At 39.5% G+C, this 18,789-nt stretch overlaps 1 protein-coding gene across 1 annotated transcript; it reads right to left on the bottom strand.

Moving 5' to 3' along the window:
• Window positions 1-811: 811 nt before the first annotated feature.
• LOC103371558 (substance-P receptor-like) lies at window positions 812-10,738 on the bottom strand (the record flags this gene model as incomplete). Its single annotated transcript, XM_008300923.1, has 3 exons — window positions 812-1,790; window positions 8,745-8,941; window positions 10,588-10,738. Coding segments are annotated over 3 exons (694 nt in total), but the record flags the coding sequence as incomplete, so codon positions are not given.
• Window positions 10,739-18,789: the final 8,051 nt, after the last annotated feature.

The following is an 18,789-nucleotide window of genomic DNA, read 5'->3' as shown; positions in this document are numbered from 1 at the left end:
ACTGCTCATCGCTGGAGTGTATTTTGATAGGATGACAGCTGATAAAGTGTGGCTATTTGAAAGAACCCACGTCGCCCACACACGAGGTCAGAGGCGACTTTAGCCACATTAACAGTGCACAACTGAAACAGTGTGTACCAGAGATGTAAGGTATAAATGTAAGCCAGCCACATAAGATACAGAGTGCATGTTGGTGACAGGTGGAGCAGCTAATGAGGATTACATAAATATATCACTGTGAGAGCAGTGCCTTGTTTTCAGATCACAAATGAAGTTTTATGTGTCTGATAAAGGTGGGACAGGTTAGACAGACTGGAAGCTGCTAGGTCAGGTATTATTTTCAAACTGCACTAATTCTGTGGAACATTGGACCATTTCAATCAGATGGCGAGACACCACCGTTGCTTGGATTTGGTGGTGGACTGTATCTGAGATCCAGGTCTCATAACAGGCTGTTTTAACGTTAGTAAAGTGTTCACTTGAGGTTCCCTTTTGCCTCTTCAGCCTTTCAAGCACTTCTGCAATTCAGAAACAGTGCTGCTAGCTGTTGGTCGATGTTTAGCCAGATGAACGACGAGCCAGGCACCACTCACGTTGCCGCTGATTGCCAGAATTGTTTCAGTCTTGCCTGCGGGGGATCCTCGGAGCGTTCATTCAGCCCAGCATCCACTCGTTCTGCACACTGGATTGCCGATGACGTCCTGCTCAGGGAGCTAGAATCTGCATTTTAATCAGCTCGTGCACACGCATACAGACGTGCACATTCACAAATGCAAAGTTCAGAATTTCTGCTATTTTGTTTTCAGTCTTCATCACCTTTTATGGTTGAACTTTTAACTGAAACCACAGTCAGGCACTTACTCGGCACACTGAAAATCTAAGCTTTGTTTCTTTGCAGAGAACCGCCCCTGTTAAAACGAAGGGTCGCCTTGTTGAAAGCATGCTGGTCTCATGTTGTAGCGCCACTCCAAAATAAACCGTGTGAAATCACATAGCCTGTGTGATTGAGGATGTGTGAACCTTCTCTCTGCACTGAGAGAAGGCTGGTGTGACAAGCAGAAGCTGTGAAGATCGGAGGCGCTAGCGTCTGCTTCAGCGTCGCTTTTGAACTGGAATGTGCTCATGTCATTGAAGTGCTCCTCGTTGCTTTCTGGAACTGAGCAAATCTTCTTGTTGCCAGTTGATCATTAGCTGTGAGTAGCGTGAGTACTTTCTACCAGGATGTTGTGAGTAGGAAGAGGGCTCAGTGAAGACATTTCCTATCATGATGTTCCAGTGAACACATCAGAAATATATTCATTAGACACTGACAGTCACCAGCAGACAAACTCACACAATCACACTGTACTTTGCATGAATACACGCAGACAAAAGTAGCTATGTGAACAGTCAACTCACACTCTCTCTCTCTGCTGTCCAGACAAACGCTGCCTGTACTTGAGGTTTATTCTTGCAGGTTGTTACTGGAGTAGAAACTGGACGTCTCTGATACCGTTTTGGAGACACTCCGGGATGATGACCCGTTTGAAGTGAGGTCCAGGGAGGAGCTATGTGGTCTGGCCCCGACTCCAGCCACACCGGGCCCTGAAACCGCTGTCGCCTTGACCTTGGGCTGCTCCGCGTCGTCCCCACTCTGGAGGACAGTAGATACGGTGGTCTCCATTCGGCTCGCCTTGTAAACGCTGGTCTGAGTCTGAAGGTAGCGGGTGGACTTCAGTTCCAGGCCTTCATAAGAGCCTCGAGGAACACAGGGGCAGCAGCGGAAGGCTTGTTTAAATCCAGCACGAAACCTGTGGAAGAAAAGCACAAATGAGTTCATTTACTGTGCAATTCACTTACTGGTTAACCCACCAGGGATGAAAAAGTCTGCCATATGAAGCCTTCCCTGTTTGACTCCCTTTATAGCCTGAAGCCTAGGTTTCATCTGGAATTCCAAATGCTAGCGACCTAAATTGTCAATGGGCTGTTACAGACATCAAAGTCAGTAGTAAACTGGATTTAGTTGCAAAGCCAAGCAGGAGTGTTGATGATGAAACCCCCAGTTCACTGAACACAGAGTATTGAAAAATTGTACAATAAACGTGAACCTTCTAGCCAAAAAGTGGCAATTGTAACCACAATAAGGAGTTAAGGGAAAATAGTAAATGCTATAAGATAAAACTAACAGGAAATAACAGGAATGTCAGGTATACAACAATATCTGCAGGATCTTATGCTGCAAACGTTATCCAGCATTAGTCACCAAGACCATGATGGGTGTAGTAGTGACGCATATTAAATTGACAAAGGTTGTTTTGTTTGTCTTTTCTTATGAATAAAGGAGAATTTTTTTTTATTTTTTTTTTGTGTCAATACAGTGTTTTTAAATGTTATCATGAGTGAAATAAGTAGTCATGGCAGAGCAGTGCGCTGATGATAGTCTCAAAAATGCAGATTCATATTTTTTTGGTGTCTGGCTCAAACACGTGTGACTGGAGTACTCCAATATTACAACTTGCCATTGTGTAGTGCAGATTAGTATCACAGCGTTTGAACAGAGTTGTGGGTGAGCTGGTGTGCTGAGCTGCAGCGAGTGGCAGAGAAATGGGCGAAGAAGGACGTGAAGACAACATGGAAGCAACAGCGTAGAGTTACACAAGACATTTTGAGGCAGAAAGGGAAAAATCTTCTAAATATGTAACTTGGATACACAGAGATGAGTTTTTAGGGGTTGAACCAGTGGCTTTTAATTGTTATTAACAGTTGATCAAATGACCACAGGTGACTCAGCTCCAAGAAAGTTTTTGGTATTACTCAGCTAATTGTTTTTTTGTTTTTCTCGCCTCTACCTTGGCTACTTTTTGTTTAGTTTCACCACGTTCTGGGTTAAATCCAGGGCTGTCAGGAGTCAGGATAAAGCCTCAGTGACAGTCAGCAGTGTAGCAGCAGGGTGGGGTGGTGTTCTGTGATGAGTTAACTCCACAGCGCTGAAAGGTTAGCTCCAGGAAAAACTTTCATACAACCCCTCTATCCTACCTGCTCAGCAACAAACCACAAATAGAGAACACAATGAAGCATTTAACAGCCTAAGAGCCAGATATTTCCCTCAGGAGAGTGAATAATAGATTGAAATTTGTCAGGTGGTAGTCTGAAAAACGCCTCTAAATGAATGCTAATGAGGTGCTGTGTTTGCTGGGTGTGTAAATAGCCTTGGTAACGCATTAGCCATATCAGCTTCATAATAAAATCTGCGTAGCTTGTTGTGAAGCTCCCAAGTGGAAAAACAACTCTTTTAATGCAGGTTTTATAAACATCCAGTTATTTTTTTGTATTACGGTGAAAGTCCCGCTCCTGTCATTGAATTAACCCACAACAACATATCTCTGTGTATCACTTATTTACTTATTTAGGTAGTTTTTTCATGAAAATAATCCCCTACTGCCTTAAAATGGAATATTCGGAGATCCAAACTGATATCCCGATTCCAGCACAGCGACCGAATAGTTGGCTATTTGGGTCCAGTCCCAGTATGAAAATCCACAATTTAAATACTCCGGGTCATATTTGTGCTTTGCCATCTTGCATCCCAACATCACCACAAACTTGAAATGAACGTCAAACAAACTGTGGATACCATGCCTGTCAAAATAAAAGTTTTTTCAAAATAAAAAATAAGTCCAACCTGAGACGCACATTATATATTATTTAATTTGACCAGCTGTCCGTGACCCACCCAGAATAGGTCTGCGACCCACTTTTGGGTCGTGACCCACCAGTTGAGAACCCCTGCTCTAGAACATGGGTGTCAAACTCAAATACACAGTGGGCCAAAATAAAAAACGGAGTAAGTTGTGGTTCAGACTCAATATTTATTGCTCCAATTGTGCATATTTTCTTTTCTCTCCAGATATACAGTACAGTGAGAAACTTTTTAATAGGGAAACAAACTTAAGTTTAACATTGAATCTGGAACAAGCGAAGCTTAATATTATGATTGTATGAGAAATCAAATTTCAAACAAAAGATACATCAGTGGCATTCATTTCTTATTTTTCTTTAAATTAGTAAAATACTAAAAATTCTTATGCCACTCTCTCTATCTGTAATTCTTCAAATTTATTTTTGATTGAACCTTTCTTTCACAGGCTAACCAGTAAACCAGTAAACCCTCTTCCACTCCCCCAGCCACTATGGAACGCATTACCACTGGAACTCAGGAACATTGATTCATTCACCCTGACTCAAAACTCACCTGTTTAGAACTGCTCATCCCACCTTAATGCACCTGCTTTGTCTGTTTTATCCCAATTTAGTACCTTGGTATTTTATTGTGTTGTTTTTTTTTTTTTTCCCTCTGTAATTTAATACTTCTTGTATTTGTTTTGTTTTGTAAAGTGTCCTTGGGTGTCCTGAGAGGCGCTTGTACTCAAATAAAAATAATTATTATTAACAACAAAACAACCACAAAAAAAAAAGTTTGCAAAAAACCTAAACCAAAGCTTTGGCTAATGAATGTGGAGAGTTGCTAATGAATGTCAACAGAAGGTGGAGGGGACGCCGATGGGTCTTCATTGGCCACAACACCAGCAGCGCATTCTGGGATGTGTAGTATTAGTGTTGCATGCGTTATATACTATATACTATCTAATAGTCATTTGATATGATTTAGAATGTGCAGATCTATAAAGTCACCCTCTGCTGATCACGGCAGCTTGAACACACCAGCTCATCTACATTTCTCATCAAACACTGTAGGACTACTCTACAATACATGATGGCAAGCTGTGATATAAGAGTCATTCAGCTATACATGCTCAGAACCAAAAGAAACATCTGAAGTATATGGAAACAGAAAAGTCAACCCTGCACACTGACAGGTTGAGTCCTTCCACCTATTGGGTCTGAAAGCCCGTCTGTCGGTCAGTCGTTTTGAGATGCCAGAAATGCTCAGCCATGACCGCCTATTTCACTTAAGACATTCCTTCCAGCATGTAAAAAAAAACATACAACAGGCGTGGATGTGTTAACGGGGTAACACACATTGATTTTCACCTGAGGAGGACTTCAAAACTGCCAGAAATTCCTGAATCTCAAACAACATCAAAAGCTTCTACAACCAGAACATCATCTGCCAGAGACGGGGTCAGCGGTGTGGACATTCCATGCTTCTTTAACAAGCTGGACTAGGACTGAATGCACATGATATATTTCCTATTTTAGCCAGCCAAGTCATTAATTACACATTGGACATTTTTTTTGTCCATTTCACACAAACACGAGTAGCCAACTTGGAAATCCTCCATTCTGTGAGGACTATTTACGATATGCTACAGACTGGTGCAGAACCACAGTAACAGATAGATTAAACGAAGAAATGTGATGTCAAAATAATTAGAAAAAACAACTGACAAAGAGCGCAGACGGTGTGTTTCCGAAACGTTTGAATATTCATTAACACATTTGCAGGTGTTAGAAAACAGGACTAAAAATACATGAGACACTGTATTGACAAACCACACACAGAAGAGCTGACAGAATCATTTTGCAGAGATGAAGAAATCAAGAGGGCCCGACAGGAAACTCCTCAGCTCAGTAAACACACACACAAACACACACACACACACACACACACACACACACACACACACACACACACACACACACAAACCACAAACTGTAGAAAGCCCAGACATTGAGAGAATGCAGAAGGGGGAAAAAAAAGAGATAATGTCAGTTGCTGAGAGCCGGACAAAGATGAGAAGAGATTGATGAAAAGTGAGAGGAGAGGATCCTTATCAGTCACGCATTTGAATTTAAATTGGCCGTGCTGATAGAGGAAGAAGATGTTCGATATCATGTACAGAATAATGACTAAACCTCAGCTCACTGCAGTCCAGCCCACATATTTTCATTTTCAGGAACTAATTTCCAAGGCAAAAACAAGCAAGTGTGAAACCTCATTTCTCCCATGGCAGCGAGAATTAGCAGGTGGCTGTGACACAGGACAAGAGGAGAAGCTTGATTAAAGACAACAACAGAGCTTACCATCTGTTTTTATTCTTCCAAGCAACAATCTTTTGATTTTATTCGATTTGACGGGCAGAATGCTTATAACGCCAGTCTTAGGATAAACTGTTAATGTTCACAGTGGGACTCAAAGTTTGAAGTTTACTCCAGCTTCAGTCCATGTGTGGAAATCTCTGAGGTGCAGAGAGTTTCCAGACGAGCCATCTCAAAGTGAGTATAAGCAGCCTCTCTGCTGTGGTGCTGGAGTTTTCAACTGCTTGTCACTAAGGCAGCAGTGAAGGATTGGTTATTCATATGTGATGTGCATACCAGTGAGTGTGCGTGTGTGACATTAGCTGCAGTCTTACAATGTGATTATTGCTCATCAAAAATAAAGCCTTTACCGCTAAAGAGGTGATGAAGAGAATGGACAATCACCCTTTACTTTTTCCAGGCAAAGGATACACACTACATCAGACTTTCTTAATCCTGGTGATTACATCAAAATGGGTAAATTGTCTTTTGATTGTGTGTTTAAAACCATCAGTCAGGGGACACATTATAACAAAATTGTAAAATAATGACTAGCTGATTGCATACAAGAAGCTATGAATTGCTTGGTGAAACACTGCATCAAGGGAGGAAATATGAATATTTAATATTTCTAAAATGATGTAAAATTTCTAGCAAGTCAGTCATCAGGTAAAAATTGACACTTAAATATCATCAACATCTATAACAAGAATAAAGGCCAATAGTGCATAGCAGCAATACTCATTAGAAACTTACTGCACAGGTTTAACATTAGATGACAGGATGTAAATAAGATGTAGACAAGCAAGGGGAAAGCAAGTTCAAAAAGCTTCCTTGTAACGGAAAATACAGATCCAACCTTGAAATACTGGATTTTGTAAAGTGTATTTTGAAAAGTTTGCTGTGTTCTTGCTTCATTACACGCTGTACTTCTAGGCATTCAGATTTTTCTTTTATATTTCTGTGGTAAACTATAAGTTGAATAGCGGATCAATGGACTGCATACAAAAGAAAATAAAATAGAAACTCATATTCTAAAAAAGAAAATACATGCTGTAATGGTGCACAAGGGCTGTTACTTCTTAAAAGAAATCATGTTTGAATTAGATCAAAGTTCATGAATAGGACTGACCTTTTACTGTAGGCTGCTTTGTAGCATCAGCTGAGTTTTAAACTAATATTTTTGTAAGACAGTAGATAGTTCACAAAGATAACAAAAGCCTTATTTTGATAGCTGTCCATTGATAGTGTTGAATAGTTAGTTTTCAGATGGTTTTTGTGTCATAAATATCTGTTTAGAAGGACTGAGTAGGCTTCTTAGTAAGGAGAACAACTATCGTCTAATTTGCTGATGTGTCATGCGGTGGGCTGAAGGATGAACCTGATAATGTGTAAACTAAAACTTATTTAGCTCCAGTGTCAGGAATTTTACATTTTAACCTCTGGGGCTAAAAAAGAAGCGATTAAAAACTGTAGTTCCTCTAATGTCCACTTGAGGCTCGCGCCGGAAGCCACATAATCCTTGTTGAGTCCATGTTAACATGTCTGACTTTACAGCAAAAATAAACATGTTTGTTGCCCGGCACAATAAACTATTTTGTTCTCTATAACTAACGTTCCCTTTCACGACGACTCTACAGGAGGGGACTTTTTTTTTCTACATAACTCTAAGCCATTAAATTGCATCACAGCTTACAGATATGCATGCATAGGTCAGGATATTGGTTTGTGAGGTCTCCTGACTGGGATTGATTCCTGCATATTCTCCACATCCTGCCCCTCGTCCTGGCTGACCGGACAGGAGCTCCAGCACTTGTTCTTCTCCTCATTTACTTTCCTGACCGACTGACTGACTGCTGACCGCCCCTATCAAGCTGCAGCTATCATTTCATCCGGATGTAAAGGTGCATCCAACCCATCAGTCTTGGTGGCTGTGAATATATGTGTGTTTTCTGTGTAACTCTTGCAAGCAACTTAATATTTTTCTGTATGAATTTGCTGTTTTTGTTCTTGCTGCCTTTGTGCTCTGTAGCCACTTACAAGTGGATCCTATGATTTGTGTAATGAGTATACTCATTTAATTGCCTGCAGACTGAGCCAGGCTTAGCTTTTCCAACACACCCACACTGAGATAGGGATTTTTCTGTTCAGAGCACGGGAGCTGCTGCTTTTGTGTTTCAGTTTAGGTTGGAAGATAGTTGTTTTCTTTTGTGTTTCTTTCATAGTTTATCAGGCAAGTTGGAATACTGTTTGCCCTATTTGGATTTTATTCATTTCATTGGTTAGGTTGGACTATTGTACTTCCCTATTATTAGCATGCACTAATAATTCTCTTAAAAACCCTCCAGCTGATCTGACAGGAACCAGTAAGCGAGATCTTCTTTTTCCTGTATTAGATTCTCTTCATTGGCTCCCTGTAAAATCCAGGATAGAATTTCAAATCCTGCTTCTAACATACAAAAGTCTTAATGACCAGCTCCATCTTATCTTAAAGAGCTGATTGTCCCACATCATCCTAACAGAGCCCTTTGCCCTCAGACTGAAGGTTTACTTGTGGTTCCCGGAGTTTCCTGAAGTAGAAACTTGTAGTTATGCCTCTCATTAGAATATGATCAAATGTGCAGCTTCTGTTTCAAAGTGTCGAATTGAAGTTTCCTCTGAAGCTGAGGTCAATATTGGAGCACCAGTGTATTTGTGTGCATACATGTGTGTAGATGCTGACCGACCTGTCATTGAGGCAGCAGTAGATGATGGGGTTGTACATGGTGGAGCTCATGGCCAACCACATGATGGCCAGGTAGACCTGCTGGATGAACTGTTCTTCAAACATGTCAGGGAAGAACTGATGCAGGAGAAAGTAGACATGGTAGGGCAGCCAACAGATGGCAAACGTACAAACCACCACAATCATCATCTTCACCACCTGTTGGAAACATGACAGCACAAGTATGTCTTGTCATTTTCTTTGTTTTCCTTCCCTATTTCACATGGACCTGCACCCGCATCCATACACATCTAAGACTGGATAGGAGAAACCTGAAGGGATAGGAAATGACAAATCTGTATTTATTTAATAGTGCAAAAAGCCTACAGGTTGTATTTTACTGTCAAAATGCCACGAATCTCAGTACAATGGCCCTGTCAGAAGAAGTAGCAGTAACAGCAGCTTCATAAATAAGATATAGTACTTGTAAAATGTGCCCAAGTAAATCATCAATCAACAGTGCACCAGTGGGCATTGTCAGTTTCTTGATTGATCTCTAATCTCTTGATGATGAGACACACTGCCCTACGTTGATTGTCTCCACTGAGGAATCAGCAGTCACCTTTTCTTTTCTTTAACAAGCTCAGGTGCTTTGAACTTTCTGTCTGGCAAAATTAAAATGTGATGCACACAGACACATCATTAGCGCTGTCAATAACAGACAGCGCTTGCTGACAATGAACTGACCATAATATGGATGGACGCATCAGACATGTGAGGCTGCTTCATTAGAGCAGAGGCTGTATTACATGCACGTTTTAAATTTGTGCAAACGAGGTTAAGGATGCTGTGAAATGAAAAAGAACGAACTATGATTCCAAGAGATTTTATGATCTCACTGTCTCTTATGTACCAGTACAATCTTAAATCATTATTTTTAAGCTTCAAAAATCTTTTGATGTTTTATTATTTTTTTTAAAATTTGTTATGTTTAATTGTAAGATCTGTTTTTTTTTTTTTTAAGTCCAAGTATAGCGGTGCTCTAAATGCCTCCTTGTATGTTCTCAGCATCAATGCTGACATGCTGATGGGACACAGTGGCTTTATGTTGTGGCTGATGGGGACTGTATTGTTTTCCATGTTATGTTAGCATACATTTACAAAGCACAACTGAGGCTCATGTGAATGTCAGTTGATTAAAAGATTTTCTAGAATTTAAAGTGATCCAAACCAACAGTCAAAATCTGGTCAGGTGACTTCTGAACAGCTTTGTTTGGGAACCATATGTGCCTATAGAAAAGTTGTAAAGATGTTTCAGAGGTAGATGACCTGCCATTCATAAAACAACACGATCATACAAAAAAATACAGCATACCGAAGCAGAACAGAATTAAATAAACTACGAAAGTTACCAAAATGTATCTGATTAAATGTCAGACTTACCTGCAGAGAGTGATCTAATCAGGGCACACATATTGATTACATTTCATGTTCTCTGCATGTCTCTGCAAGTGTGTTCATTAGGAAAGTGTTCTCCACAAAACTGAAACTGTGAACATACCAGGCAAGCACTGGCTGTGAGAGATGACTGAAAAATAGAAAAACAGATGAGTGGGAAAAGGAGAGCTGACGATATACACGGCAAACTGAGGTGGACTGAAAATGACAACAGGTGGGCTGGAAAACCAACAACAAAAAGGATGAAAGCAGGTTTATAGAGTTGTGATGAATATTTTGTCATCGAAAGAAAAAACACAAGTCGGCATGAAAATTTCAACCCTGTCCTGTTCAGAGACACAATACAAGATAACTATTTTGATTATGCTGGTTAGGAATCCAAAACTGAAAGCTAAAGTGCAGGTTACCTTGCGTTTGGCAGTCAGCTGCTCCTTGTAGCGGTCAGAGGAGTCTCCAGGGATCTCACTGGCCCAGAGCGTCAGTCCCACCACCAGATAAGCACAACCCATCACCAGCAGTGGAAGGAAGTAGATCAGGATGGCCACACACACATAGTACCTACAAGGACACACACAGTGTATTCTGAAATGGATTGTGGTGAATCACAGAAACCACCACTACCACTACAATTATTTCTAGCCGGTTAAGTGAAGTCACTCAGACATATGAAGATTCAGAGACCTTGCAGCCATCAATGTTATCAGTTAATCCTCTTGTTCTGGTATGAGAAAGTCAGTGTCTGTCTTTGATTCTGACTGTAGGGACAAAATGGTGAATAATGTTGGAATGTGTTGGTTTAAAAATAGGTATCATTTGATTAAAGCTGCCATTTTTGTCTTCTTGATAGCATCGATTCAACATGTCACAGTAAGGTATTACTATTTACAGTGACCACTCCCTGCTGCTCAGACAACATCCAGTGGTTGTTTTATATATTGCTATAGTCTGAATCCGATTTTTTGTGTCTTTTAAATGATTCAGATCAGATCAGTTTATTTATTTATTTATTTATATTTATTTGTTATTTTAACTTTTGTGTCAACAAACAATAACAGATTATTTTCAGCATGGATCAGATCTTAGCCACTTGTGAATGCAGCCCAAGGTCTGACCCAACTCTATGCAAAAATAGCCAAAAATGTCAGATTGAATTTCTTTGCTTATTTGCATACTGTCATCATTTTTCCCAAGTCCACAAGAGGTTGCATGAAACCCTCCACAGACGTCCATTTGCAGCCCAGCACACACAGTGAAAGTGACAAGTTTTGCTGAAGATTTGGATCATACAGCAAGGAAGCTCTGGAAGATTTGGCTCTGATGACATCAACAATTTCTCATGGTGGTGGGAATAAGTGTATATGAAATCTTTGCTGGAGTCGTCACCCTGTATGCAGCAACATGGTGTTTTTATTCCAAACCATTCCATCCATCCATTATCTACACACCGCTTAATCCTTATTAGGGTTGCAGGGGAGCTGGAGCCTATCCCAGCTGACTTAGGGTGAAGGCAGTCCAAACCATTCCCCTTTTTCGAAATATAACCAAGTTGTTTTAGTGGCTAAACTAAAGCAAACACAGACAGAAAATGTAAGTAAACACAGAGTGAAAAACAGCGAGTGAAAGCAAAACTAAAAGTGTAAAACAAAAGTTAAAAAATGTAAATCATACTATGAGCATGGTCAGAGACAGGATTAGAAGAAGTCTGCTGAGTAAAAGTCTGCTTATAATATTTTTACCGCTGTTCTGCACTGACAGAGTTCTGTTGAAATCTATGCAGGACTATCTATCCCACACGGCCTGATGGAGGAGAAAAACTGCAGTGATTAAGGTGCATATTTACAGCTAAGTCATCCACATCTGTGATTTAACTGCAGTTGTGATGGTGTTCTTTTTGTGTATGCATGCGGCTCACGTTTCAGTTAAATCTGTGCATGTGTGGCAGTGTAAGACCTCAGCTGTGTTTACTCTGGATACATACATCATAAGCATGAAGCATCAACACACAAGTTTGGATGTCATTGAAAAATTCTTTTGAGCATCCAGGCTTGCAATATAAAAGTAGCCTCAGTACATTTTTGTGCACCTTAAGACTCCACACATCCACTGGGGTGTTTCCAATTTCTCTGGCTGATTAGACTTTAGTCAGGGTTTACTGGGAAGACAAATGGCTGGAATGCTGCGACTGTGACCCAAGCCTGGATAACCAGAAGAGGGAATGGACTGAGCTCCATGTACTAAGAAGGAACAGGAGTTTCACTATTTGTTCTAGTTCTCAGATGTAAATTAGACTTGTCATAACCAATCAGCCCTGTGAAGAAAAACAGTTAATACAATAACAGGGTATGCACAGGAAGCACACCAAGAAAGTCACTGCAAATATAAAATGGCCTTCAACTCAATTTAAAGATCAATCTATTGATTTTTGAATTTGACAGTCACTTGCTAAATGGTAATTCTGTTGCAGACACAAAATGTAATTATGAAAGAGCAGTTAATGACCCCCTCAGGTGAAAATGACATTATTTTACCTATTAACATGTCCATATGATGTCCTTTATATGCTTGAAGACACCTCATGAGTGAAATAAGCAGTCAATGCCATTGCTGAGTATTTCCACCTTAAAACTGCTCATGACAATCTCCAAAACACTAATTTAGAATTACTCCAATATTACAATTTGCTGTTGTGTAACGTGGGGACTTCATACATCTTCACATGCTGGAGGAAGCACTGATGTATCGTGTACTAATGAGTTACATCTAATCCACTTTTAAAACAAGAAGGAATTATTTTGATTAAAAAACTTGATACACAGAGATGAGTTTTTAGGTGTTTAAACAATGGCTGGAGAGGGATTTTAAATGCCTTGTGTGAGGTAAATTATGTTTCACATTTGTGCTACAATGGGTCATATTTCAATCTGCATTAACTGATTGTTGGACCACTCAATGAATCACAACAAGCTGTAAGTACAACACTGATGTTTAATTACCTCATTAAGCATGTTGAATACATTCAGCAGTCACTGACCAATGTCAGTACTTCTAAATATATATCACCTATAGAAAAGTATTAAGAGTTTTCCCAGTTATTGTTTTTCAACTTTTTTTGACAAGGATTTGTGTCACAACATTAGTGAAATGAAGATCAAGTGATTGTAGTGAATGTGTCTAAATTGACTGCAGTATAAAAACACCTGTATCTGGAAGGTTCCATCCCTGGGGAATCAGGGACGACATAAAAATGGACCTTTTGGTGATTGGACTACACAGCAAACATTGCACATCATCACAAACATACCATCTCCACTATGAAGCATGGTGTTGGCAACATCATGATGTGGGGACGATTCTCAGCACCAGGCCCTGGAAGGTTTGTAAAGGTAGTGGGTAAAATGAATGAGACTTGACTTGGATTTGTTGTCAAGCAAGACATAGAGCACGCATACAGCCAGAGCTACACAGAAAGGGTTTAAAGACAACATGGTGAATGTTCTATAGTGGCCGAGTCAGAGCCTAGAGCTCTGAAATTTCATTGTACTTGTGTAATGTCAATAAAGACTTTCTTTTTCTATTTCAATGCAGTAAGTGCAGCCATCAAGTAACTACTGACTTCAAGGATGAAAATATGTATGCAGTCACTTATTTAACACTGTGTATTTTTTTTAACAAATTAATGTCTGTATTCACTTTGACATGTAAGTCTGTTTTTGTAAATTCCTGTGGAAAAAGCCATATTAAATTGACCAAGATTTAATGTTGGAAATCAATAATCCTTCAAGGTGGAACGAATGAGACTATTGAGAGTGAACACAAACCCTAAAGTTGTGGGTAGAAAAACCAAAACTTCACTGAAGAACTTAAGGGAGTGCAGAGCCTGATGAAACGCCTGTGGGTTTTTTTTTTGTTTTTTTACTACGTGACCTATTTCACATTGCACATGATGATTTCATTTATCATTAATACAAAAACACTGAGTATAGCAGCTTTAAGTAATGGTTAGATATAGTTAATAATAATTAGAAGCATTGTCCTCAGTCTTGTGTGTTTTAAGCGCATGTCAGTGGCAGTGGGCATTTTAACAAAAGACCTCTTAATCTGCTTTTCAGTGCACCAACTCTTTTGTACCCCAAAGCACTGACGCAGCAAGCAGTAAAATAAAAACTTACTCATTCGAATCGAGGCCTGAATCAATCATCATTAATGTGTTTGCCAGAGGAATTTAGAAATAGCTTTGCTTTATAATGCAATTTAAGTTGTGAGGGCGGTGGACAGACCTCTGCTTCAGCGACTGTCCAATAAATTTAAGCCCTTTATGGATTAATTAAATATGACAGTTTCAGTATTTAGCTGATGATTTGCTAATCTTTCACGGACACAGTGTGTGATCCTGTTAGCTCACTGTAAAGCGTGTGCACTGTACTGTTCACATCCAGATGTGCATTGTAGTCTGTGTATGTGTGTGCCGTGCATTAATGTGCAGTAAAATGTGGAAAATTCTATTATGTCTTTCTGAGCTCTTTAGAGCATCCGTGTATATTGTGTTTAACCATGTTCAGAGAGAAAGGACCCCTGACTCCAGCATCCACACAGGAACATCTTTTCCTCTGCCAATGCCACAGATGAACCTCACAGGCCGTTTCCGTGGCAATTAACTACAATTATGTTAATCTGACCCAATCCCCAGGAGCGCATTAGTTTTCATCAAAGCAGAAGTGACCACACACTGAGACGTACGCACATGCACTTAAAAGAACATGTGTTACCTAATCAAAGTCAAACATATCGGAGCCCTGAGTGCTTAAATGTCAGCCTGAAAGGGGCTCATCTACAGTTAAAAGTTAGAAGATATAAACGGACACGAGTCTGCTTCTACCCAGTCTGAGCAGTACTGACTCACTCATTGTATTGTAGATTGTACTACAATAAAGGTCCCTCTTAAACTGTCTCTGAGGGAGAGGAATATTTGCAAGTTTTTTTCTTTTTAAGTATCCATGTATTGCATTTTTTTCTTGTTTTCTGAACTCTTTTATCCATATCTAATAATTACTGTGGCCGGCCTCAACATTAAGTGGACGCAAAACAGGCAAAATCTATTTAGTTAATGTCTATATGTTTGTGGTTTTCAGGACTGATGTGTGTGTGTGTGTGTGTGTGTGTGTGTGTGTGTGTGTGAAACAGATGTATTATTCCTTGCAAATTGGTCATAACCTTGAAATGACTGAAGATGATTGTTGACAGACGTTGCCATGAAAATCGGCTCCATCCAAAAATGGTTTCAGTCTTTGCAGGGAAGTGAACTGAGTCATAATAAAACTGCAGAACTGCCTGATCTTGTTAGATGGTAAACGATCCAAACAGGTATTTCCAATTACTGCTGCTGATTGGACATATGGTCAGGTTGAAGCTGGGTACATGATATCACCAAAATCTGTGTCCTCAGTGATGGATGACAAACGTGTAAGTTGTTCCACAATTAAAGTTTGAGTTACACCTGAGGGTAAAATGCCAACATGTATAAACAGTGAGAATTGTATTATTTGCTAATTCTACTTGATTGTAAGACAGAAGTCAAGTAAATTCTTTTGTGCTGAGTTGAGCCTGGAATGCAAATTCGTTCTCTCAGCCAATAACAACAGCTGTGTGCACAGGGCTCATGCTTGAGAACACAGGGGGCTGCTTCCACAGAGCCAACTGTTGTAGCTTATTAATGGCCTTCCACTTTATTTAACTCTTTCCAGCCTGGAGGAGACTGTCCTGGGACCAGGCTCCATCTGCTATTAAAATGCAACCTGCTGGCAATTTTATAGAGCTGCTGACCGTGACACATTCCGCATTAAGGCAGCGTTGCTGTTACGATTAAAACGGATGTTGTATTGTTGGAGCTGTGTCTGTTGCATCAAATTTGTTACCGTTTCAGAGGAGAATTTTTAGAACAAGAACAGCTGACTGAGCCACTGTTAGGAGGCTGTTATTTAATTTACAGTTTTGACTAAGCAAATAAACAATATCATTTGTTGCTCTCATCCATGTCTCTATCCGGAGAGGCCAAGGTTGAATTTTTTGGCCTTTCTGTTTTGAAACTGACTAAATTCAGATTTTTTTAGAAGTAGAAATAATAAAACAAGCTTAAGCATTTAACTCTCATCTGTCAGGAGTTGCTTCACAAATAAGGAATGACATGCAGACAGCTGAGACAGGAGGTGGTACAAGGAACAGTTTTGAACAGAGAACTGTGCATACTTGGCAAGTGTCACCTCTGCTGTGAAGGAAATAATTCTGTGTATTATAAAGTGTACATATACTGTACATAGAATTTGCCCCGTAAATACCTCAAAAATTAATGTCCATTGCATGTAGAAAATACTCGAAAATACAATTAAACAGTACCATGTGTCATAATTCACAGGTATAAACATTTGAGGGTGAGGGTTAAGGGGTGAAAAAGGTGTCACACCAAAGTATGTTAGACATTTTTGGGGGGCCATGTGAACAGAATTAGTTCCCCTATAGTGAAAAACAAGTGTTTTACCTTGTGAACGTGTCCACATAGTGTTTTATTATATGCTGGCACATCATGAGTCAGAAACACAGTCTCAGACTTACAGTGTTTCAAACTCTGCTGACCTGCAGGGTGGAGTTTTCTGTGTTAATATTCTTCAGAATCAGTTTCCAGTATGGACATGGCTATAGCTGAATTACTCCAATATTACATCATGCCTTGTGTATTGTAGATTTACAGTGTTTGGGTTAGGTTTACTCAAGATGGAGCAAATAACAGAGAAAACAGCAAACTTTAACATAAACCTAGTTTAAGCAAAGTTTTTTTTACACTTGCTTGAGGTTGTGTTAGACTTTTTCAAGATGGGATGGGAGCTGGAAGTGCCTTTCTTTAAATAAAATGTGACATATCAAACATTTAACTTAAATCACTGATCAGTTCTTTCATTGTCTTTGCCTCTGGATATCATGAAACAAGTTAAGGATAATTAGAACTTGCCTCACTGAAAACAACTCCTAATGGCCAAAGTTTAGTTTGCTTCTTCTTTCATGTTTTTTTTTTTTTTTACCAGATGACATACAACTGGTTTTGTTTGCTTCTTCTATTTTGTCTATTACAGCCATGTTTAATGTAACCTGTATTACCATTTTCCATAACATCATATAGCCCAGTTTATTTGTACCAAAGCAGGGAAAGGTAACAAGCCAACTTTGTATTTTGTTTTCTTTGATTAATGTAGATGATATTTTACTCATATAAAGGCATTTATTATGCATAATTGTTTTCATGAAAAAAAAAAAATCTAAATATGTAATTTTGATGCATAGAGATGGATTTCAAAGGTTTAATAAATTACCAAAGTGGGACTTAAACTGACAAAACACAAAAGAAATATAACTTTTAAAGAACACTATGACATGAGACCAGGATATATAGACAGTGTGATGAAAGAAAACAAACAAAAAAAACTGTCTACTATGTCAAAAACATACCTTTAATATTAGTTTATTCCTAAAGAAATGTTTGTTGTCTAAGGATAGTTGTCTAAGCGTAAACTACTGGCAGTCTTATAGTGAAGGCAGGGTTGGGGGCTTGGTTACCTAGAGAATATGTTCCAATATAATGACTAAATACCTGTTTGGTTCCTCTCCAAGCATGCCTATAGGGAGCAGTAAATAAGCGAATGAGGATCTGAAACAGGGCACAGTTTGTATACCAAAAGCATGATTCCGGTTGTCTGTATCTCTGTGTGGCCCTGTGATAGACTGGTGACCTGCCCAGGATGAACCCTGCCTTCGCCCTAAGTCAGCTGGGATACGCTCCAGCCCTACAGAGGATAAAGCGTTGTATAGATAATGGATGGATGGATGGATCTGGCTGGTCGGCATGTTAGTCATTAACTCAGCAGCCACTGTACTTCACCAAATAGCCCTGAAAGTGCTCCTAACACCACTTATTTCATGAGGATCAACTTTGCTGTTCCACTTTCTGCTGTGACCAGGCTGCAACAAAATTAAGAGGAGAGAGATGGAGAGAGTCTGCACACACCTACACAGACCTGTGAAGAGGTCTAATCAGTGAAACTAAGTGAAAATATCTGTGTGGGTGGATCACAGCTGTGTGGAGGCCAGAACATTGTTGTAGATGAATCCTCTAATGCTGTGAAGAGTTTTGTTTCCAATGACAGTCATATAATAGTGGACATATTGACTTCTGAAACACAGCTGTAAGCAAGAACATGAATGATTTCTTCACTAACCTGTGACTTTATGATGAAAAAGCATGTTTTGCCTAAGATGTTAAACATTTATCTGCAATTTGTTTTAATCTTTTTCAGCTCCAAACAGGCTTACTCTCCTTTTTGCATTGAATTATGGGAAAACAGACTAAAAGCACCCTCAAAAATCAAGCATTTACAGGATGCATAGTGCAAACTTTTTTTGAGTGTACTTCTGTCATTTTGTTGCCACATACAAAAAATTTCCCTAAAATTACTATGCAATTGGGGCACAGCTTTGCATATTCCTGCTGGTGCATGTGAACTCCCGGGCACTACTAAACACAACAGAAGCGTTGTTAATGCTATTAGTGACACCTGTGCTTTTTT

Source organism: Stegastes partitus, unplaced genomic scaffold (assembly GCF_000690725.1).
Source record: "Stegastes partitus isolate 25-593 unplaced genomic scaffold, Stegastes_partitus-1.0.2 Scaffold1606, whole genome shotgun sequence".
Taxonomy (NCBI): Eukaryota; Metazoa; Chordata; class Actinopteri; family Pomacentridae; genus Stegastes; species Stegastes partitus.
This window is presented reverse-complemented; position numbering and strand designations above follow the sequence as displayed.